General features: G+C 38.3%; 1 protein-coding gene across 4 annotated transcripts; it reads right to left on the reverse strand.

Annotated features, from left to right (window-relative positions):
• Nucleotides 1-19,005: 19,005 nt before the first annotated feature.
• Nucleotides 19,006-23,559, reverse strand: MC5R (melanocortin 5 receptor). Of its 4 annotated transcripts, XM_053995150.1 has the most exons (3): nucleotides 23,339-23,559; nucleotides 22,591-22,777; nucleotides 19,006-22,498 (listed from the first exon to the last, which is right to left on the reverse strand). In XM_053995150.1, exon 3 carries the CDS (start codon nucleotides 22,410-22,412, stop codon nucleotides 21,435-21,437), a length of 978 nt encoding a protein of 325 aa, XP_053851125.1. In that variant the 5' UTR covers nucleotides 22,413-22,498; nucleotides 22,591-22,777; nucleotides 23,339-23,559; the 3' UTR covers nucleotides 19,006-21,434. The 4 variants fall into 4 exon arrangements, with proteins under 4 accessions (XP_053851125.1, XP_053851131.1, XP_053851117.1 ...); XM_053995156.1 differs by lacking the exon at nucleotides 22,591-22,777 and having other exon boundaries at nucleotides 23,347-23,559; XM_053995142.1 differs by lacking the exon at nucleotides 22,591-22,777.
• Between the last annotated feature and the right edge of the window lie 1,182 nt (nucleotides 23,560-24,741).

A 24,741-nucleotide genomic window follows, 5' to 3' on the forward strand; every position in this document is an offset into this window, starting at 1 on the left:
TGATATTCCAGGGAGGGAAGAAAACAACTATGTCAAAACAAAACCATGGTTTATCCTGCAAGAAAGAAGTTAAAGGTAGAAAAACTATGCCTACAATAAACAAAGTGAATTAATTAGTTTTAGTACCTAGTGGTGTAGACTGACCACTGTGTGTTTTTTTATGGGATTTTGGCTCCTGTTTATATCACAGGGGCTTGACTCTTCTTTTTACCAAAGATACATAACAAGAGCAGTGGATTTACTGTGTGGAATTGAACAGCCCATACAGTAGCTTCCTTAAGGAATAGTAGCATCTCTTCAGGAGACAACTGCTCTAGCAAACCATAATGGTGAGAGTAAATAGCAGATATTCGAAATACACTTTCAAATATACACTTCCATGGGAGCAAATTAGCCACAATATATGGAAGGCAGTACCCACACTTCAGCCAATATTGCTTCCTCTCCGTTCCCTGGTCACCTCTTGCTGTCTACATTTCAAATATATGTGCACATGCTCAAAGTTTAGATCAAGATTCAGTGTGTCCTTAGCTGTCTTAAAGTAAAATTGTGCATTATCTTTGACATCTTTTATAGACTATTTGACAAGTTACCAAAACCACAATTACATATACTTGAAACACAATTGTACCCACCCCTAAGGCTAAGCAGGTAACAGCAAACAAGGAGAAGAAATGCAACTAGATCTTTTTCTAAGACATGAGGAAACCATAAATTGACAACCCATGAGGACAAGAGAAACATCTGACAAGGGACTGCATGTCTTTCATGCTGATGCACAGTTTGCTTAAATCTCTCCTTAGTTTTTCAGCCCATGACCTTTGGATCTGTGTACAGATGCCTGTTGTACAGTACCCTTTTGTTCTAGGAAAAATGTCTTTCCCAACTATAGCTCTCAGCTAGTTGCACAAGTTTCCTAATAAAGAAACAAGCTATTACATCAGTATGGCTTTAGGTCCCTTAGAAATATCACAAGTGTCTGTGCTGCTGTAGGGGAAATTGGAAGAGCCAGAGGAACACATGCCTGTACAGAATCTGATCTAAACAGAGTCTCTCAGTGGAGGTTGTTACAGAGACCAGTCCTCTTGCCTTCATTTACAGGGGGTGAGCTCTACCTACCCAGAAAACCACTAAAAAGAAATAGTAGCTGACTCTTTGACATTTAAATAACTACCTCACAATTTTGTCTCCACTAGACTGAGTTCTTGAACCACATATTCTGAGCTGCCAGCACACTCTCTGCACACCTCTGATTTGGGATGAAGTTCCATAGGCTGTTTGTGTATGTGGACAAAATAGGAAGATAAACAATAAATTTTATCAGGAGGTTCAGATGTGTTTGATGAGCTGTCAGCACTTAGATCACCAACATGTGACACTAGTCAAATGAATAAAGGTAAGGATAGAGGATAGATAGATAGATAGATAGATAGATAGATAGATAGATAGTATTCCATCATTATTAAGCTATTTTGACCCTTCAGAAGCAAAGTTGACCAGTCAATAAAGCAATACAAAAGCTTCAGAGACAGAAGCTGAGAGGTAAGAAAAAGCACATTTTTTGGAAGGATAAACAGAAGCAGCCCAAATAATGATACCAATTTGATCAAAGTACAATGGACAGTGACTATTTCCCACTAACAAATGGACATGAAGGGACAGTTGTTGTAGGGGAATTAAAACCTTCACATCCTTGCAGAAACAAACAAACAAAAAGCCAGAAATAATGTTGCCATCTACAGCACTTATGAGGTTCAAGACCTTAATAATGAAGGAAACCTCTAAAAAAAGCTACAGCTTTTGTTACAGGGAATGTAATGAATTATTATACTAATGAAGGCAGTTTTCATGTTAGTGCCAAAGACGGTATTGCAGTCTAAGGAAAGCTCCAAAATTTCTCAAAATAAAAGCATAAAGCTATGTCTATGTTATGCCTCATTTTGGAATAGCATTTTATTTGCCAGAATGCAAGGGACTTGCTACTTCTATTCATCACTTTTACAGATAAGTGTTTCCCAATCTCTTGCTGCAGCCATTGGTTTTAAAAACATGAACATTTTGCAGTTCAAGGTAAGCACAGGATAATTTTATGCACTCAGCCATGACAGCACTTGATTTAAAGCCAGTGAAATGATTACTGAAAGAAATCCCTAGCATATTTTGCAGACAGGTCATTACCTTGTCTGGCCTCTGAAAGCTCCACTGATCTAAAATTTGTATCTCTTATAGAGGAAAAATCAAACAATCACAGTAATTAACCAAGGAATAATAATGGAATCTCCATCAAAGATGGTAATATATTCCCTTCTAAAAGACACATTCCAGTCTGATTTATTAACAGATGTGTCACGCTGGCAGAAGATGAAATACTTTTCTTTATCTTTCACTGAAAGTCTTATTACATCTACTTAAATCAAAGGCTATCAGAAAGCAATAAGTTCTTCACTTCCTTTTTGCTATGTTGATTAAACTAAAAAGCTATTTCTCTACCTAGTCATGTCAGATTGAGTCTAAGTGCTTACAACATCATTATCACCATAGCAGCTATATTCATAGTGCTCTTCATTGCCTTCCCAGCCACTGTAACTGCTGCTTTGATAAATAGAGTATTAAAAATTAAAATTGCTCAAAAAGCTCTTAATAGATGAATTTTCTTGTGTATAAATTTACCTTTCCCCCAGACAACTAAAACACTGTTCTCCAAGGAAATTGCTTTCTTTTCAAAAATCCCCTATTGATTTTATTTGTAAAAGCTGACAACAAAACAAAAATATTTCAAACAGAAACACTTCAAAATCAGTTGTTTGGGTTTTTGTTTTTGTTGTTTTTTTTTTTACAAAGTAGAAAATTGTAGATGTTGCTTGAGATGATAAATGGAACAAGGACATTTTGATAATGTGAAGGCAGATATCTTGGGGACAAAGGTTGGTAACCACAGTCCTCTTCATCTCTAGTAGTTGCATAACTAGAGATTTTGAAAGAGAGTAGAAAAAACAAACCTAATAGTGATGCCAAAAAAAAAAAAATACTAAATTTGCAGAAAGCCAGAGTGAATAGTTAATAATTAGTCCCTTACCCTGCCAGAGAGAAATATCTGTGTTTCAGGGAAACATGTTTCAGCTTCTTCTATTGTTATTCTTATTAATTGAGGATTGACAGGCAGAGTGTGTTTGTAGGCAATGGAATAAATACATGCAGTGGGCTTCAGAGAGATGATGGCAAAGGAAAAATAGTAAGCAGGCAGCTGGGAATATTGTGTGTCTCACCCTGGAAGAATGTGTGGCATGGGGAGGGAGGGAGGAAGGAAGAAGGAAGGAATGGAAAGGAATGAAGGAAAAGGAAAAGGAAAAGGAAAAGGAAAAGGAAAAGGAAAAGGAAAAGGAAAAGGAAAAGGAAAAGGAAAAGGAAAAGGAAAAGGAAAAGGAAAAGGAAAAGGAAAAGGAAAAGGAAAAGGAAAAGGAAAAGGAAAAGGAAAAGGAAAAGGAAAAGGAAAAGGAAAGGAAGGAAGGAAGGAAGGAAGGAAGGAAGGAAGGAAGGAAGGAAGGAAGGAAGGAAGGAAGGAAGGAAGGAAGGAAGGAAGGAAGGAAGGAAGGAAGGAAGGAAGGAAGGAAGGAAGGAAGGAAGGAAGGAAGGAAGGAAGGGGTTGATAACAACAACCATTGCTCTGCAGTCAGCAGTGGTACAAATTAGAATAATTCAGGGAATTCCATACTCAAAGAGTAAAAAAAAAAAAAAAAAACCACAACATCAAAAAGCAAAAAACCTAGTAAAGAGCTACCATGCTGTAGCAGTAAAGTAGCCAAGTAGCCAGGAAAAACTGAAACCATTTTTATTGATGAGCTAATAAATTCCTCTAGTTCTCTTCAGTTGTCAATAGGTTTCACAAGAACACTCAGCAACAAAATCCACTTTAAAGAGATGTGATAAAGAACTTGGCAAGGACAGCACATGTCGTGAAAGGGAAGAAAGTGGAAAAATATGTCAGTCTGTCTGCATGTGCTGGGACGCTACCAGATGCTATGTAAGACATAGATTTCTTAATAAAGAGATAGCTTCATTTTTAAAATATGAATAATTCTGAACCTGTAAGTATATAATCTTCATTGACCTCATCATAACAGGGCAATGAAAAGGAGAGAAAACAGAAAAGGGGTCTAGTTCATTTGTGATGGCCCCACTATCCTTCCATGACTTCTGTCATCCTGGTCAACCCATTACTTTCTCTACCTGTCCCTAAACTTCCTGAATGGTCTTTGACAACTTCACCTTTCATCACAGAGTTTTCAATAACTTGAACTGCTCAAGCAGATCAAAACTGCTTGAAGGAAATTTCTTCCTTTTCCTTCAGCCTTTGCAAGAATGCGAAGTCAGAGTGAACTCCAGTGTCACGTCTTCAAAACAGCACGGGTCACTTGCGACCTGTGAAATGTTTCTGTCACAATTTTAGTCATGTTTCAGTGAAGTTGTATGCAGCTTTTTATCTACTTATTTCTGCACCTTTATAATCCCTCACCTCCAGCTGCACAACCAAGGCTTTGAGAGGAACAGAAATTCTTCTTTTGTCTCAGAATGACAAAAAGAGCTGGAGAATTTGGCAGAGTTTTGCAGAGAAACACTCTCACTACCCTGCAATATTTAGACCTGCAGCAGCATAATTTGCCTTAGGAAATTATTCTCCCACAGAGTTTTGCTTGGAATAAAATCTTCAGAGGACCATAGTAACATCTGCAGCTCATGCACCACAGGTTTCTAAAAAGAAGGGCAAGGCTTTTGCTTCTATGAAACAGTCTTTCATCCCTGATGGTTATAGATGAGTTCAGTGCTGTTCTGTTCTAAGTAGGCAGTTGTTATGGGTGAACCACAGGTGGCAGCTCAGCCCCACACAACTCACTTACTCCCCTGCAGTGGTATGGGGCAGAGAATGGATGGGTAAAAGTATGACAACTTGTGGGTTGAGATACAGAGAGTTTAACTGAGAAAGTGAATATTGCACATGCAAGCAAATCAAAACAAGGAATTCAATTACCACTCCCCATGGGCAGGCAGGTGTTCAGCCTTCCCATCCCCAGGAAAGTAGGACCCTATGACATCAGCAGCTTTTGAAGACAAACAGCAGATCTCTGAATGTTGCTCCTTTGTCCTTTCCTTGAATATTTTTATCGCTTAGCATGATGCCATATGGCATGCAATGTCCCTTTGGCCAAGTGTCACAGCTGTTCCACCTGTGTCCCCTCACAGCTTCTTTTGCACTCTCAGCCTCCTCACAGCATAAGGAGCTCAAAAGGGGCCTTGCTGCTGGGTAAGCACTGATCAGCAATAACTAAAACATCAGTTTGCTGTCAACACTGTTTTGGTCACCAATCCAAAATATAGAACCATACAAGCCATTCTGAAGAAAATTAATCCAACCAAAACCTGTACCTCAGTGTGAAGAAATTGTATTTGCTTCTGCTGTAGAAAGTATGATCACTTAAGACAAACAAACAAACAAACTTTGCAAAAACTATCAGCAAACTTTAAAGGAGAAAATAAGAGTAGCACCAGTAGGATCCTTAGTGCCACAAAATACCTAAGCAACCTTGAAGGAAGAGAAAATGTGGGAAAATATGCCATTAACTTTCCATTCAAATTATGGCTTTCTCATTGCTTTTAAAAATGGAACTTCAAATTCTAAGTCATTTATTGATTTTTCACATATATTTTTACTAGATACTCTATTACTATAGAATACTACTGTGCTAGCTACCAAATACAGCAGTAAATTATGTTAGAACAGACTCAGAAAGTGTTAAATAAGATTGCTTCATCCTCTTTTTGGAGAAGGAGAGGTTAAAGCTTTTGGAGGTTTATATTTTGTGCTTACTCTTCCATTATACAAAAAATTCATTGTTACAAATGGATGCTGTTTCATGAATGCAATAGACAGGTAAGAACAAAAATGTTTTATTGCTTATATGGAATATGCTTGCTCACTTCTGCTTTACAGAGACAGCACTTAACTGAAGTGAACTTGCACAAAAACTCATTAAGTGAAAGTGGAGAAGCAGGATGTACATTCCTGTTTTTACTCGCAGTACTGTATCTTGTGTTCAAGACATTGGGAACAGTCAAGGACTTGTGCTTCCTCACTTGTCAAATGGAAAAAGCTGTGGTTTCTGGGGCAAGGCAGTCAAATGCTCCTACAGAACGGAACAGAAATATATGGTACAATCTTTTTCCTGTGGCCATTAAGAGAATTGATGTTAATACAGTTCAGGCAATCTACATGACCAACATTGGAATAAAGTGTATTTTTGCAAATTGGGTTAGGATGCATTGGCAGAAGTCCACAGCTCTAATCTAGCTTAGCAGATACTCTTATAGCTGCCTAAAGTCTAACCATATTCTACTGCAGCCACATTCCTTTTCAAAGTTGCTGTTTGTAGGAAATTATCTCTGTCACATCCTCTTGAGAGTTACTTAGGTGCCACCAGGTATTAGCAGCTCACTGAAGCAGAACTATACAAAAGAAACAATAGGTTTCAAGTTTTCACCCTTTTCCAGTCTTTAAAGAAAGACTGACCTTTATTGCATAATCCAGCTCTCCAGAAAAGTCTCCTAGCTCCCTGCTTTGTAGCAACAAAGCAGTGAAATATCAAGTGATGCCATATTTGAACTAATGTAAAAGGAGATGGCAAAATGATAAGCCTGAATGAACACAAATATTTTAAATCCAGTCCTTTAGAGCCAAAAAGTCTCAGTGTAATTTAAAAATGAAATCTTAACTGGTTTGAAATTATTGATTTTTCTGAGAAAAAGATAACATAAGATGATACTCCTTCGGAGGGAACATTCTTTTAAAAGCATTTGCAGAGAAACAGAACTTGCACAATTTGTACTCCTACAGAAGAGATGTCTTAGACACACACAGAGAACCTCTTGTACGTTCAGAAGGTTCATATATATAACTTTCAAGGTATAAGGTAGTCATTGGATGGAAATGTTATGCTCCTGATAATTACAGAAGCAAATAACTGAACATGGAAATGCAAGCCTCTGTGTCTGACATCTTTATAGTAAATTCAATTGGTTATTGAGAATCCAATTGCTTGTGGAAAATCCAGAGTTCAAGTCTGTAAGAAGAAAAGATCCACAGTGTCTTTCTCTTTTGGCAGCTATTGTTTAGATGTTTCTGTGACTGTTATGAGATAGATAGAGTTTCTAGTTAGAAAAGTGTTTATCAAAAAATGTGAAAAAATGTGGAAAGGGACTTTTTACAAGAGTATATAGTGACAGGACAAGGGGAAATGGCTTTAAACTGAAAGGTGGTGGGTTTAGATTGGATATTAGGAAGAAATTCTTTACTGTGAGGATGATGACACCCTGGTTGCCCAGAAAAGCTGTGGCTGTCTCATCCCTGGAAGTGTCTAAGGCCAGGTTCTATAGGGCTTTGAGCAACCTGGTCTGGTGAGAGGTGTCCCTGCCTATGGCAGGGCAGTTGGAAGTAGGTGGTCTTAAAGATCTCTTCCAATCTGTGCCATTCTGTAATTCTATGATCCTGTTCCAGTGAGAAATACACCATGAGCCAGCTGCAGACAAATGTTGCAATTTTCTGGGAGGAAAATTCCTCAGAGTAAATCAGAAAATAGCAGCAGGTACTTCTTGGGAATTTTTCCCTTTTTATCAAATCTACACTGTTCTTGAAACAACTGCAACTGACTCTAAGGGTTTCAGAAGCAAACCTGGGTTACAAAAATAAAATCAGCTTAAGTACATTACCAGAGGTGGAAAAAATTTCTAGTATAGTGCAAGTCCAGTTTCCAGGCCAAGGCAAATTAAACCCTTGAAACTGAATGGATAAAGAGGAGCAATGGGATAAGGTGTTCTTGAGCTGTTGTTTGGTTGTAAGTGGGCAAAATTACGTCCCACAGTGTCTCAAACTAAGAAAGAGGAGCAACACTTCCCATTTCCCTTCTCGTCTGCATGAGGGAAATGCATGACTATGAGATGACTGGAGCAAATTAAAATTAACTCTGTTTTTTTGCCTTTGTCTTCTTGCAGTTGCATAAGTTCTTTTATTCCCCCTATAGCCAGGCTGCAGCTTTCAGTCTAAGTCACAAAGGAGAAACATCCTGCCTCATATACAACTGGCCCACAAATTGTTGAACTGAAATAAATAGAATTATGTGTAATGTGAATCATTCCTCAGCATGATCCAAATAGTCTCTCTTCACCTCTCCATTCATTTAAAAAGTCCATTGTACTCCAGATTTCCTGGAGTTCTACTAAGAATGGGTATTTAGAGATTTTTTATGTCTCAGCATTCTACTGCTGAGACAGTCTTTGGGAAATTCCTACCCCGTGTTTACTGCATTTTCACTCACTTTTAGTTTGAGAAAAAAAAGGCTGAGGCATAATGGATTTTTTTCATTCATTCATTTTCTTTTAAGTCCATTAAGATTTAAAAAACTTTCATCAGAATAATTCAAGACTATAGTAAGAATTTTAAATAATCAAAAATTCAAGGGAAGAATATATCCAGAGTCCCAATAAAGACTACTTTTTATTTTGTTACTTAATTATAGGTTATCATAGATTATATAATTGTGTATGAAAAATGAAGATCAGCATAATACCATTCATATAACTGGCAATTAATCATGTCCTTTGAAGTTCTCCCTGTCTTTCCTCTTATGTAGAAGAAAACAAAAATGTACCACCAGAGAACATCTGAAATGTGTATCTTCCTTCTAAATACCCTGCCTGCTACAGAAGGACTCATGATGCTTATTTACACATTTTCCAATCAACTTCTTAATCACAATCATTGTATCTCACCACCCCCCACTGCTCCCCCCTATGCCAAAGCCACAAAAAGTCAAGGAGCTGGTAACTCCTAATGGCCTGCAGTCCCTGTCTGCAGACAGAGAATCTGGCAAAACTGTCTGGATCAGGAGATCCCAAATGCATTTTATGTGGATCTCAAACAAATTTTAAGTGGATCCAGTGAAGAAGAATATCTAAATAAACAGAAATTTGCAATGTGCGAGCACTAGCAATAAAGGCATCTGTTTGAAAATAATTTTTAAGCCACTAGATTATGGGGCTACTAAAATGATATCCAGATGTCACAGATGTTAGATTTAAACAGGAATTTGTGCTCAAACCAAGTTAAATTTTAAACATACACTTGGCAAACTTCAGAACTACTCTAGAACCCATAGTCAAATGCTTATTTCTAAATTTATCCCAAAGAAATTCTTCCACCTCATTCAGGAAATATTCTTTCATTTACTTTTTACAATTTTATTTAAACTGGTTTTCATCCTGATGGTTGAACAGTGGTTTGAAATGACAGGTCCTCCTTTCACTTGTGGCAATTTAAACAGGAACATTGGCAGATATGAATTTCAGGCGATTTTTATTATTCCCTGACATTTTACCTCCTCCAACTTTTGTAATTCCTTGCAACCTATATTAAACATTTTAGAAACAAAATACACAAATAGCCAAAGCTATGGATGATTAGAGGTGCAGTAACAATAATCAAAGCAAAATACAATTAAATAAGGCTAATCATGGTTGATTCAAATAAGGTTAAACAATTACAGGGAATTAAATTATTAATAAAATGGGTCATGTCACTGGATAAATTAATTTTAGCATATATTATTCCATGAACTTAATTCTTCTTTCTGTTTTGGTGGGGGGTTTTAATAAATTAATTTTTCCATTAGTGTTTCTTAGTTCAAGCAGAATTTTGTACAATGCTGCTTCAGAGTTCAGGCTGGTCACTTGTACAAATGTGAATTTAGTGTTAAATTTCATCCATTTCTTATGCTCTGGTCTTAACCTGAATTCATGAAAGCTTTTATCATGAACCTTCACATTTTATCATGAACCTTCAAATGTAGGAAGATTTCCTTTGGACCGTATTTATATACCCCTTAAGAAGAACAGAGTTTTCACTGTTCACATCCTTTGTTGGGAAAGAGACCTGAATATCTGCTAAATTTTCATTAAACTTATTTCAAAATGTTAAGACCAGAATGGATTAAAACAATCCACCAGGCTGACTTTCATAATAAAGACCATAAAAATCTCATCCTGTGATTTCTGCACCAAGGTGATTGGTAAATTAATTCCTCACTATTAACAATTCAGTTTCAGCAAGTTCTTCCCACTACTTTTTTCACAGCCTCTCCATTTATTATTTTAATGCAATAATGGCAGCAGACATGAAAAGTTATATTTCCAAATGTCTATGGGAAAAAATTACTTCTTTGATAGTGCCTACATAGTCTTTTACAGGTGTTTTCTTGCTTTATTCTAGCCCCAGTATGAAGTATGCACACTGTATGGAGAAGGGATAGAGATTAATGAACTTTTGCAAAAACAAATTGCGTGATGAGTCATGTCATATCTTTAGGCACTTGAATTTGTCAAGTACAGAACATGAACACAATGATCCAGCTAAGCAATTTACTCAGGGTCTGTCTACTTCTTGCATTGGGCCACAATGCAGAGATCTTTAAAGAAGCTCTAGGTAAGCTGGTGCCTAGGCTTGGGAAGCATAGCACTGCTGGCACTGTCAAAAAATGGCTGTTACACCCAAGGACAACACCAAATTTTAGGTGGCTAAATGACCTGGGACCCTCAAGTCAGTCCATGTGCCATATTTTCCTTTGTTCTGCTGGGATCTCTAGTGTGGTTCCCCTGCCCCCAAGTCATAAAGTATGCAGTCCTGCAGATTTCAGAAATATAGTTTGCAGTTGTGAAGAGCAGCCTCTTCTTATGAATTTGCTAAATCAAGAATGCTGCCATAAAGCTAATGAGCAGTGGGTGCCAGTCAACTACAGATCTTTTCAAAGGAAAACCTGCAAACTGAAAAAATGCCCTCAAACCATCTAACTGCAGATAGACTAAGAGGATTCTAGATGAAGTGCCTATGCAAAAGGTAAGTAATCAAAAACAGTAGCCTTAGAAAAACAAGTATTTAAAAAAACTTTGCTTGTTTGCATTCACCACGGATTGTCTCTTTCCCACAGGATGAATCCATTTAAAATCTAGTCTGTTTATGCAGTGCAGAGGAATGTGTTGCTACACGAGGTACAAGCAGTGCTTATTATGAGCTGCTATCAAAGTCCATAGTTACTTAAGGAACAGATTCTCAGTTAACCCATAATGCTACTAGTCTGGATTAGTAGATTGGTGAAAGAGTAAAACCAAAAAAAAAAAAAAAAAATTACTCTGAGATTAGATGAGTTGTTTAGAGCATGGTGCTAATAACACCAAGGTTGTGGGTTCAATCCCCATTTACTTAAGAGCTGCACTCAATGATCTTTGTGGGTCCCTTCCCCTCCAATACTCAGAGTATTCTGTGAATCTGTGAATTACAGCTGCTTCATCAGCAGCACAAGCAGAGGTATGCTGGTAGAGGGTCACAGAAAGCTAAGCAGCAATAGCCCTAATGCCCCCAACAAACTGGGAGTCTAATATGCCTTAAGAAAGAAGTAGAAAAGATTTTTAAGTGAATCCTACCTTATAGAAGAAGAACGATTTCTGTAGAATAAAAGTCGCTTTCATTGATTTTGTAAATAACTCAAGTTGTAGCAAAATATTAGGTTAAAACTGTGGATGTTATTAACAAATCTCTAATTTCCGTCTATTTTCCATTTCAAAGGTAAGAAACAGCATTTCATATTCTAACTCGCCTTTTTTACAGAGAATTTTCAAATTCTCCCAGGAAATAACAGGGAGAATTTGACACAAATGTCTGTCTTTGCCTTGTTTGTGGTTTTGCCAAGGCATTTGCACTACAAATAATATTTCAAGACTACCATCGTCCTTTTAAAGTCCTTGAAATACAGTCTGAGCATGCCTCCTTCTGGAACCACTCAGCCCCACACTACAGACCAAAACTAAAAGAAGATGGATGTAAACGTTCAAATTACAGTATCTGGTAGGAATTATTAAGAATCAGTAGTTTGTCAAGTTGAACTATGTTGGTCACTTCAGGATAGAGGTTCTTTGCTATCTGTGTGCTATCCTGTCTCTGCCTTACAAAGTCTCCCTGTCTGAAATGTAATTTAAATGAAAGCAGATATTATGTTGAAAGTATATTTAAATTAGAACCTCCATAGGAAAATGCAGTACAACTCTCAAGTACTGTACTGCATTTTCCTATGGAGGATTTGCATTTCCTATGGAGGAAATGTACTGCATTTCTCAAGTTCAGCTTTTAAGGGGTCCTTCCCTTGTGGCCTGACTTATTATAAAAAGGAACAGTAGCCTAATAAAGCCTGACCTTACCTAACAGCTGAGACAATTGCTAACAGTAGCAATGAATATGACACCCTTAAGCCTTGAAATCCTATCAGCTGTGACTGTTTAAATTAATTAATAAAGAAAGTGGGGTGTATTTGGTTTGTTTCAAAGGACAGTCCTACTTAGCACAAGCATTTCAGGGGACTAAGGATGCGTTAATAAGTGGGATTACTTGTGTGCAAAATGCTCTCAGTTCAAAAAAGCCTCCAGACACTTTCACGTTCTGAATGTCACAGTGTCTTACTCCCTATCCTTTACTTATGTTTTAGCAGTGTATTTATTTGTTTATTCAAGCAGCAGTGATCATAGCTGCTGCTTCAGAGTTTTTCACATTGCAAGGACATTTCAGGCATGTTGCAAAGATATCATTCACAAGCAACCAGCCATAGCTGAGAAACTAGAAGAAGAAGAAGAAAAAGAGAAGTGTTACTTACCAACAAAGGTATGAAATCAGTATTTTAGAACTTTACTTTCAAAAATACCTCATCTTTACCTCCATGCCTGCACCCTCAGGACAATGCTATACTTCTGCAAGCAATCTTGCAGCCATTGTTTGAGATTTCATTCATTAGTGTTTGAAAAATACTTCGAGACTCTCAGAAGGGAGATGCTACAGTATGCTAAATATCTGCCTAATTAGCTCTAATCAGAAGTTGTTTTACCCAGTCAAGAGGAGAGATCAAAAATATAATTGAAAAATGAACTGCAAAACAAAACACAACAAAAATCAACTTGAAGATGGTTAAATACCTTCCTATTTATTTATGGAGAAGACTTAGTATAGCTCTTCCAAAATGCATGATTTCCAGGGCCACAGGGACATCCCCATCCGGGGCTGGAGTGTAGATGAGGGGCACCTGCTGCAGGCAGTAGTCTTAGGACAAGGTCTGGTAGTCTCCACAGGAACTCTTCTTTATCAAATCTGCTAGCTCACCACAGATTTCCTTTATTATTGTTAGCCCTAGTCATTGTCATTAGGTGCTTTTGTTTTTACCCAGCACCAGAAATGCTGGCACTACACTGGCTGTTATTAATTCAGCTAAGTTTTAAAGTATGTGTAGGGCTGGGTGTCCAGCCTCCCTGCATCTTCACTTTGGTTCTTCCCTGAGAATTACGCCTTTCATTATTTAGCCCAGTTATTTATTACCCTCTTTAAAAATTCAGTACAGTCTTCTAACTGACATTTTCAGCAAAAGGTCATCTGAAATACACACAGTGTTCCTTGTATTGCCTGCCTTCCCCTCTAAAGGTCCACCAGAGATAATGTTGTGTTTGTCATCTATTTACTCATTACATTGTGCAACAGGCCTTTGATCCCCTGCTTGTCTGCATGCCGGGTCTGTCTCACAGGAGGTAGCTCTAGGGTGGCTTTCCTCTTTTCCATTTCCATCCAATTAAGCTGGACATATTTTCAATATCCCCCACTCTAAATAAGAGCATACAGTGTATTGCTTAAAATGCCACGGCTAAGTTCAGTTATTAATTGCACCTGATTGGACCACCAGGCAAAACCAAGGAGCTGTGTGAGGAGCTGAGAACGTAAATTCACCTGTCACTTATACCTAAAATCCTTGCCCCTTCCAGTTTTCTGGAAGCTGAGCACCTCTGCTTTGGATGGCAGGCACACCAAGAAACCACAGACTACAGATACCATCTTAAAAATTACTTCAAAGTTAATAAAATATATGTTTCTCCTCTTATTTCACCAATGGGACCATTCAATTTTCCAGAGTGCAACTAAACCATCAGACTACACAACAAATATCATCTTTTTCTTCACAAGGCTTTCCTTCAAAAATCTACCTCCAGATTCAGGAGTGGCCACACCAATGTCCCTTTTCAATGTGAAAACGTGAATATTTAGGAGTTTTACTGTGAGATGAAAAACTTGGATTTCATTCAAGGATTTACCTCCCACCTCTTCATTTTTTATGCACTTTACACAGGGACATGAACTATCATTGGAACTGCATTGAAGTTCAAGTGATTCATCTCTTTTCTTTGCCATTTGGAAAGAGGGCTATTCAAGGACCTGCTTTCCAAACTATGAGTACCAAGCAGAGTACCTTAGACCAAGAGAAGTCAAAGATTTAACTTAGCTTTTCCATGTGACTTAAGCAGTTTCCATATGACGTGACTTTGCAGAGACCCCCAGTCACAGCACTGGATCTTGGGGACCCATCAAGATGGGTTCTTGGTCTGAGGAACATAAGAAATAAATTCCTTACTTGACACACTGATTTTCCACTAATGCTTAAAATTTTGGTTTTTTCCTTTCTGAAGGAGAAGGAGCTTGAGAGGTACCATATCCTGAATTCCTATTATATGGCTTTGTGGGGAGAAGATGTCTTACAAGACACTTCAGTGGAATGGGATTCAGTCACACCTGGTGAGGGTCTTGCACACAGACTTTCAGCCAAGTTTCCAGCAACTCACTGACTCTACTCCTCTAAAACTGAATTTGGCACAAGTATGTGTTCCGGGACACTTTTTAACGCATCCTAACCCTCACAATAGGAAAAGGCTATTTATCTTCATCTTTTGTTAAGAGTCAGGTGCGAGTTTAACACAGACTTAAAATTCTTTCTTGCCCAAGCTCCACCACTTATCCACTACTCTGTGAGCAGAGAGCAGGAATGTCGTCTCCTTTTTATAGCCAGGGCTCTTTATGTTCTCTGGGAAAAGCTTTGGTGAAAGAGCTGCTTTTAGTTTCAGTGAAGTATCTCTGAGCTCAGGTCAATGCTGGCACTACTAATCTTGATGTTGATATATATTTATAACAAGGTTAAAGTAGAGGAATCTTTCCTACTATTCTTTGAATGCAAGAATATCCTGGACAGATTCCCTTGACTTTAAAAAGCACAAGGAGCTTCTGAAGAAGAAGTAATAGTAAGGTCTATGTAAGGCTATCCCAGCACTATGAACTGTAGTTCAGTTACAGAGATAGAGAATATCAGGGACTTAAGTTCTAACTTAAAAACCATGCAAAGCTTTTCAGAAAGAAGTTCAGAGCAAAGAAAAGGTATAATACAAAGATGATAGTTACTCTTAGGGTCATATTTTCAGGGTACGTGAAGTAGGCACAAAATTTCCATGAAAAATAACAGTGAAAAAGCTAATTCATGGGCAACTTTACTTATTGCCTGCCGAAAGAAATTGTGTCCTATTAAAAAAATGGCAAATTAAAGACAAAAATTAATCCCATTTTGTTGTGGGGTTTTTTTTGTCACTGTTAATTGAGGTATTTATGCAAGAGAGCATCAAAAAGTTCATGTGATGCCTTAGCAAATTATCTGGAGCCAGCATACAAAGCTGATCATTCCATTTCTCATCGTGCTTTAATCAGGTGTAAAACCAGCCTAATTGAAAGGAGAGGAGTGATAAATCACCATCTGAAGGTAGCTGTACAAATTACATGCTTACCACCCTCCTCAAGGAAATTATGAGCTTCTAGGAAGAGTTTGTATCTGAACTTGAGATCCCTGATCCTCAGCCACGCAGAACATGGCTCGGACACAAGGCTGTTCCAGCCTCTGTGGCCAGGCTTCCATCCCATTAGAGGCAGGGAAATGAAAGCTGTGTCCAGCAGATGAGTTCTGCTACTGAGATAGGACACGGCCAAGGCATATACTCGGTCCTGGAAAGACAGAAACACCCCTAAGCAACGTATTTTTGGCATAAGTTTTGCATGTCCTTACCATCAAAAATGAAAGCTTATTTAGAGAACAGAGAGCATTTGTTCCCATGAGCATTTTAGAGATCTTGAAATTTTCCAAATTATAGATTACTAATTAGTACAATTATTAGTACTAATTAGTACTAATTTAGTACAAATTAGTGTTGTACTAAATGAAAGTATGTTGTTACACACTGCATAGACAACAAAAGAGGCAGCAGCATCTGGCACTGTGGAAATGTAGTTTCCATCTAGATCTGGATTATCATTTGCTTATCTGGTCCCCTCTGAGCCAAAAACAATATAATAGGTCTAGGAAAACAACATAATGACAACAAGGTATGAAGATACCAGTAGAGATTAAATGGGTCAGGATTCCTAGCTGGCAAAGATAACATTTATAGAAGAATATAGGGGAGTAGGATAATGAATGTCACAAGGGAAATTAATGGAGACTAATTACTTCTTTTCTTTGCAACATAAGGACTGTAGGGTATTGAAGAAAACTTATAAGTAGATGTTTTATAAGAGAAAAAACATCATTTTTCCACTCAACTGATCTAACTTGTGAAACAAGATACTTCAGATTAAAATAAAGAGATCCAAGAGTGATTAGGTAAATTTGTGTAAGACCCATTCATTTAGAGCTATTGGTCACAAATCTGTAAATATAACCTCCTGCCCAAGAAGTCCCTAAATCACAGCTTCCTGGGAGCTCTGCTGGCATTCCAGAGGATTTCTAGACACAAGTCCAGACTTTACATAATGTCCCTAAAGAGCTGCCCTTTGTTTTGATGAAAACCCTTCACTTCTTGCTCAGCACAGCTGGTCATGCATTCTTAGGGCTTTTTTTAACAAGCTGCTCAAAAAGAAACTGTTGTGGGAATAATGCTTAAACCATAAGAATTTAACAAATGTACTAGATCTTTAGTTTAACTGGTGCTAGGGGAACTCTGTTCTGTCACACTGATCTGCTATAATTTTCAAAACTTCAAGATGCAAAAGGTACTTGAGGTTTTTTTCTTCTACTTCAGATTTTGACTGTTGCTAGTTTGTTCACAGGGAGAGGAAATACATGAAAAACACGCTGCAGACTGGAAAGCAGTATAACAAATAACAAAAAGCAGAAAGGTTAGAGGAAAGGAACTATACATTCTCACATACATTTCATCTGTTGATGTCATCTGTACTTGCATTTTATATTTGGGAGTAAAAACTGATGTAGACATGTGTGTAGGTGTACATATACACCACAGACTCTTCTGTCCTGTATGAAGAACAGGAGGATCCAAGATGCCCACAGCTCAGGTTGTAACACAGGCTAAGATTAGAAAAGGAGGGAGAACATCTCACCTGGAGATAAACTAGCAGAGAGTCTTATGCAGGCAGCTCCACCACAGCCTGCATGACTTTCTGTCACATGAGGACATGTCTGTCCCATATGAGGATCCCCAGTTCCACATCCATGTTCCCAAATCTTCTTCACCCACCCTGCCTAACAGGAAGGGCACTGTACATGAAAACCAACACAGCTGAAGACTGGGACCATCCTTTGCAGTTCCTGAACACAGCAGTGGTCACCATGAACTGGTCTTCTGTGCAAGAAGCTGATGAGCAACAGAGGAAGCATTTAGTGAAAAATAGGCAGGAGAATCCACAACAAGACTTTGGAGTAAAACAGAGTCCTTGAAGATTTCAGAAAGCAGATTGTGAGAGAGTTGAGTTGTTTTCCCAAAGGTATTAAAACTTTTCTGCCTTGCTAAAGTTTGCGCTTTCTGCACTTATTTGCACAGGATCCACAAAAAATGCAACTCCAGTCTCCAGAGAGATATTCTGAGGTTTTCGGAGGAGATAAGCCTGGGAGGTGGGAATGAATGTGCAACCCACTCTTGGAAGGGTTCCACACTATCTTAGTGGACTGCTGGACACTGGTTGCACAAAGGGTACAGACCTGTAGATTGTAGATCTAAAACCAATCATCCCTCCCAGCCCAGACTCAGTGGCACTGCTACTCAGTAATTAGACCTTTTTGTGGCAGATTTGTGCCCATTTGGGAAGCAGGATCATGAAGCCCAGGACCATAAGCAACTTCTTTGCCCCGTCCAGTTATAACCATTTTGTGTTATAGGCGATGCTAAGGCTCTTTGGGAAGCTAGTACTTCCTAGACTCTTATTGTGGCCTTGGCATGGAGAAAAGACTCAGATTTTTCCTTTTACTATTCCCCCTGATAGTAATCTGCTTAACATGCACATGACTTTATAGAAGTTGATCCCACCTGCAACAGGAGGGAGATCAGAATACTTGCTTATTAAGAACTTTTAAATTGTGACACATGAGTTAGAAGCAGTGAAGTGTTCTGTCATCAAAGCAACAGTGAGCAATAAAAATTAGTTTTGGTGCTTTGGGGCAGAAATAGTGTGATTCGAGTTTCTTTGTCCAGTGACTAAAGCTGAACAGTAAATGTCTGGCTGGATAAGCAAGAGTAGTGTCATTAACTGCAGAGACATCATCCAACAACAATCTAGCAACTAATTTTTCATGACTGTCCTGTGACAGCAAATTCCCTGCTTACGCAATGCTGGCTTGTCCCAGTCTATCACAACATTTAGTATTTTCCAGGCTCTGACAGAAGTGACAGTATGCTAAATGTTCCTTTTATTTTGCAGCTAAGCTGGAGAAAGAAACATGTTAAACCTTGTCATGGTCTCCCAGAGATATGTATTTTATATTCATTGCTAGAGTGTAAACAACCCATTTTGCAGGAAATGTTCTAGCCTGTTTTGAGACTTTCATTTCACTTTTAAGTTGTTTCAGCTCCCCACCTGAAAAGCTTATAATGAAGATGTGATTCTGACACCCAGGGGAGCATAGGTATGAATGTAAATACACTGTATTAGTCTGTAACTCTCATTCAGAATGTTTCTTAAGAAGGCATCTGTTTAAATGAGACGTGAAAGTCAGTAATGCAATATTCCCTCTGTGAATAATGTAGCAGAAACATTACAATGAATAACCAGAAATGTGGGAGTTTCCAACAATCCAGTTTAATAGTTTCTTCATATGTCTGTGTTTATACATCAAACAGACTTCAAACAAAACAAAAAAGAGTATTATACAATTCAAGAAAATACCAAAAGCTATTACAGTTTTGGTTTCCCCTTAGTTGATTTACAATTATGTACAAAACTGTTTTATTTGCAATACCCAGTGAAGATTTAATGATTTATTTACATCAGCTGGTGCCTTTCACTATGCAGTGGAACTGTCTCCTTTTGTCATTTATATTCATAGCTGCAAGAGCCAACATTTAGAGGTTATTTATGGATAGGATTAAGAGATGGACTGAAACAAGGCAAGATTCTCACTACTGACCACCAGTATTCTCTGAAATCCCATTTTCAGATATAGCTGAAGGAAGACTCTAGCCCCTAGTGCACTGATAATCAGTATATCAGTCAGCATAATAAGATATCTCCACTGAGAATAGCATTCCCACTCATGTCAGAGGAAGATATATGTGAGCTGGAGGAATAGCAAATTTTAAGCAGGCAAAATGTATAACTTTGGTGCTAAAGGTGCACCTTACTTCTCCTGTCAGAAACCTCCTAAGCAAATGGAGACATAAAGTAGGCTTTAAGTGTGTGAAGGGGAATACTTTGCAATTTTTCTTACACAAGAGATAAAATTAGGACAGGGAAACTATAATTTTATCATAATATGCAAACTGTGTCATAGAATCACTGAACAATTTGGGTTGGAAGGCAGCTGTGGAGGTAATCTGCTCCTAGTGGCTCAAAGCAAGGCCATCTTTAAAGTTAGAGTCAGCTTTCAATTTAGCGCAGATTTTTCAGGGCCATGTCGAGTGAAGTTCTAAACCTTTCTGAGATGGATTTTGCACAAACCTTGAGCACCTGTTCACATATTTGACCACCCTTATGGCAAAAAAAAGATTCCTAAAACCCAATCAGGACTTTCACCTTGGAAGTATAACCTAACACACATGGAATAAATCATAAACTGTCTACTGATAAACAAGAGTCTTACAGCATGTATAAACCAAGTATAACAACCATTGTTCTTCCAGATTTCAGAAGGAAGAGTTTGTTTTTTTCAAGATATATTCAGCTATCTAGGCAGCAGTTTAACACCACTTGAAATCTTTCCACAACTTAAATCACAGCACAAGATATGCACCATTCATGATCATCAAGAAATACCACAGTTGCACTTCCTCCCTCTTTTGTAGGCCCAGTATTTTACACATTACACAGCTGTTGCAGAACAGCAGGTTTATGAAAGTATGACTAGATGCAAACTACTCACACAAAAGGCATGAGGGTTTCAGCTTAGAATCCTCTCAACTAAGAGGAAAACTTTGTTTGGGGAACAAAAGTCAGGACTCTGTTATAGCTACATGTCCCTGATGTTTTGAAATCAGTTTTTTTGCCATGCCTTTTGATTATCAAACTTGTTTTGTCTCTCCCAACTTGAAAGATGCAATCTACAGTAACACAAGCTCTTCACATCCAAAAGGCTTCTCTAATGTCTTTACAAAGGCAGCCACTCACTCAGTCTTTCCATCTCCACAAAATATTGCATGAATATCTACAGGCTAGGTTCTCTTTGCTTCCCTAGCCCTGGCAAATCAAGAAAACAGACAAACTAGAATCGGCTCAGTCTTCATATGCAGTCTTAAAATCCACCTGTGGTACATCTTGCTTCACAGTGGTTTGAACATATATAGTCATATATGACAAAGTGCTGTAACCAGCCTGGAAAATCTCATTATACCATTGGCATCTTACACAATACAAATTTCATGACAGTAACAGTCATGACTGGAATACAAGACTGCTGATTTGTGCATATGTATTGATCCTAACTTCTGACCAAGGTATGTGGAGCTTGGTAATTGGAGCTATTTCTCTGATTTTATGTCTTCAGAAGGAAAAAGCAAAAAACTTCCTTGAAAATTCTGGGCATCAAAATAAGCCATGCTTTTTTTTTTTTAATCTGGAGAGAGAAATTTTTATTTTTTTTATATCTAGAGAGATAAAGAACACCAAAATAAAATACATTGAGAGACCGGTGGGTTCATTCACATGGCAGAATTCAATCACTGCATTTAGCAGAAATAAAAATAAGGTTTCCCCTGTATAATCCTCTTATAAATTCCAATCTTCAGTAGAGTAAATGAGATTCAAAAAATCCTTTATCCCCATAATACAGATGCTCTGAGTAGCTCCAACCACTAGCGGGAGAGAGGTGTGTGTGGAGGGAAAGAAATGTAAAATCACATGTTAAAAAAGGGTTTCTGATTGCTGCAGGAATCATGACAGCTGAATGGAGAAAATGTCCCACAGGCATTTCACCAGAATTACGGGTGCAGGAAGATGTTGCCTTTTCAGTCTCTTCCCAGGTTTCGCTTTTTTATTATTATTTGGTTTTATCTTAATACTTGTTTGATAACCCACAGAGCATTCTCAGGCTATAGCAACAAATTATCTCTTTGAAGGTCTTCCTCATTTCCTGGCTACGAAAGGCATAGATCAAGGGGTCGATCACTGAGTTGCACATAATAAGAATGAGGTACATGTTGAAGTGGGACATGAAGCAAACACAGTAAAGGTTTTGAGGGCAGGAGATCATCAGGATGAGATGAAGGAAGAATGGAGCCCAGCAAACAATGAAGATGCCAAGAAGCATAGTCAGAGTGATGGCTCCTTTCATGCTGGTTCTTTGACGGACAGAGCTGTACCCAGGCAAAGCAGCGATTTTCTTCACATGAGTACGAGCCAGGAGGAACATATGGACGTACAGTGAGACCATGAGGAAGAGCATGGTAAAAAACATAGTGATGAGACAAATGACCACGTAAGTTGATTCATAATAAAGAATGAAGATAATGCCACAGCCCGTGCAAAAGGTCCAGATGCATGCAATAATGAGCCCCGATCTTTTCACCGTCATGATGTTGTGATAGCGCAGGGCATAGAAGATAGTGATATATCTGTCTACTGCTATAGCCAGCAAACTGCACATGGAAGCCACCACAGATATGCAGATCATGGAATCAAAGACATTGTCTATATGACGGACAAAGGCATCTTCCATAATGATGTGTCTATTGTTTATTAAGTATATGGTTATGGTCTCCCAAGCATTAGACACACTAACCAGCATGTCAGCCACTGCTAAACTGCAAACAAAAAAATACATGGGTGAGTGCAAGTTCTTGTTCTTAACTATTGCACATATGACTAGTATGTTTTCAAGGAGGCTTACAATGCCCAGAGTTAGGAACACCTCAGCTGCGATGACCACTTGCTCACATGGCGATGACTTGCTCTTTGCAGTAGGCACAGTAAAGTTGCTACCGAAGGCACTCAGGTTTAGTTCAGAGACATAGAATTGAGAGGATGTGTTCATCTCTGGGAGCTAACACGTTCTGTTCCTTCTGAAGGGCTTGCCAAGGAGTGTGGTGCATGCATTTTCCAAAAGGCAGAAGATCCTGCCTAAAAAAAAAATACAGCATGAAGATTACAGGCAGAAGTTGACAACATAAATACCAGCCATTTTTATTTGATTTGGTTTGTACATGTCCCACCTCTTCCACAGCACATTCCTTCGCTGATTCAAAATTAAACTTTAGTTGGCTCAGAGATTTTCTACCTATCCTTACTGGGAAATTAAAACCACAAACTGATGAAAAGATTCCTGCACTCCTCATTCATAGTTTTGTTTATTCTATCTGGTTCCCTGGAGTACTTCCCCAGAATGTCCTGGAAGTTCTGCTGAAAAACAAACAAAAAACAGTTTTCCCAGTCCCAGCTCTCAGACCCCAGAAATGCAGGAGGATGTAGCATTAGGTAAAGCAGAAACCACTTACTTTAATACAATATAGAGAAGTTTCTATTATTGACACAAGAAAGAATTGAACATTTTCAGTAAAAGGTTTAAATGCTTTCCTGACCTTTGTACATTTAATTTGGCATAAACTATATTATAAACACCTTATCTGTGCAGTGTTAACATGCTCATTTAAAAGCATGGTATTAAACACCTAACCAAGGCAAATCCATACATTTCAGGATACACTAAGGTTACAGAATTGGTGTGAGTAGAATTCTATTGCAAAAAAAGTTTTCTCTTCCAAATCCAGAATATTTTATTCAATGGTTTTCTGGTAATGACAATATTTAGGGAAAGTTGTAAGTCATCACATTTTTAATAAAGGAAACATTTAGATTTGATTGTCAGTGACTTGTTGCAAATAAAAATTCAAAGCATATAATGCTAAACAATTTTCAGTTTCAAAAAGCCACTTTTTATTTGCAATCAAGAATTTACTGTACCTATTTACCAGAGCTGCTCCTTCAGCTGCTTTTCCTTGTCTGCAACGTTTCCTCCAGAGAGCTGAAGTTTCAGCCCCCCTGACATGTGGGGCTGGGGACTCCTTGGTGGCAAAAGATGAAAAAAAATAGAGGGAAAGGAATTAGTAAATCCATAGAGTCAAAGCTGACCACGTATAAATTACTTACTGTGCAACTGCCTTTTTATAGACTCCAAGCAATAATGACTTCAGTACTCAAACTGTGGCTCCTCCTCCTCTTCTTTACCCCCCTGGACTTCTCTTGCCACAGATCTCATAGCAAAGGCTTGGTTTTTTACCACCATCTAGTGGCCTTCCCCTCTCCTTCTACCTGAACAGGGATTCTGATCTGAAATTCATTATGAGCTTTCTATAATATTAAAGAGGGAAAATGTACCAGACGTGCTCCTTTCCTTTGTTTGCTTGTTTTCTTTGTTGTTTCTAGTACACTGACAATAGATTCATCCTGCAATAGTACTTCCAAAGGAGGAGGAAAGACTATTATTGAAGTGGGAGGCTTATTACTGCTATAAGCATTTTTCTCATATTCAGCTTTGCTGGGATTTTTTCAGAAATAAGAACCCCACTGTCACAAAGCGTAGAGAATGTAGAGTCAAAGCCACCATGCCACTAATAGAAAATATATTTAAATAATTTGTATTAAAACAATTGAACAAATTAACAGCTGTGTTCTGTACCCCTTGCTAGAATAGAGATTTCAGTGTAGAAATGGAAGGAGCAGTGTATCATGCCAGGAGCCCGGGCTCCCCAAGATGGATGTGAATTCCCACAGGGGCCCAAGAGCTGTTAAACTCAGTGCTCAATATTCCAGTGGCTGAAGTTCCTCTGTGGGTTTAGCAGTCAGGCAGCCAATGCTCCTTCTGGGCCTTGCCCAAAAGGTAGCAAAATCAGTTCAAGTCTTTAACAAATGGCCTCTGCTTCCAGGTGCAGGCTGGGGAATGCAAAGCATTCCTGACACTGCCAAATGCCCTTCTTCTTAGCTGCTAACCAGGCAGTCAGATACCATGCAGGATTTGAGGTTAACTTGACACAGGAAGTCTCTGCTTCTCCAAATCACCACTTTTCCAAAAATCAGTGGGTTGAGGTTTTTTCATGGTGTATAACAGATCCAAATGCTTCTTTTTAACCTCCAGCCTTCTTCTTAAGGCATCATCACCAATAAATCCTAATTTTATTGTTGTATCCTGGGTCACTTTTGTATTTTCAGTGTTCAGCTAAGGTTTATCATCGGAAAACAGTTAAATCCCAATTTCCAATTACTATATTCTACAGCAGGTAATTGGACAGTAATATTGTCACTGCTGGTTTCACTCTAACCCTTCACGCTAGGGATGCAGAATCACCTGGACCATTATATGAAATATT

Source organism: Vidua macroura, chromosome 1 (assembly GCF_024509145.1).
Source record: "Vidua macroura isolate BioBank_ID:100142 chromosome 1, ASM2450914v1, whole genome shotgun sequence".
NCBI classification, from domain to species: domain Eukaryota; kingdom Metazoa; phylum Chordata; class Aves; order Passeriformes; family Viduidae; genus Vidua; species Vidua macroura.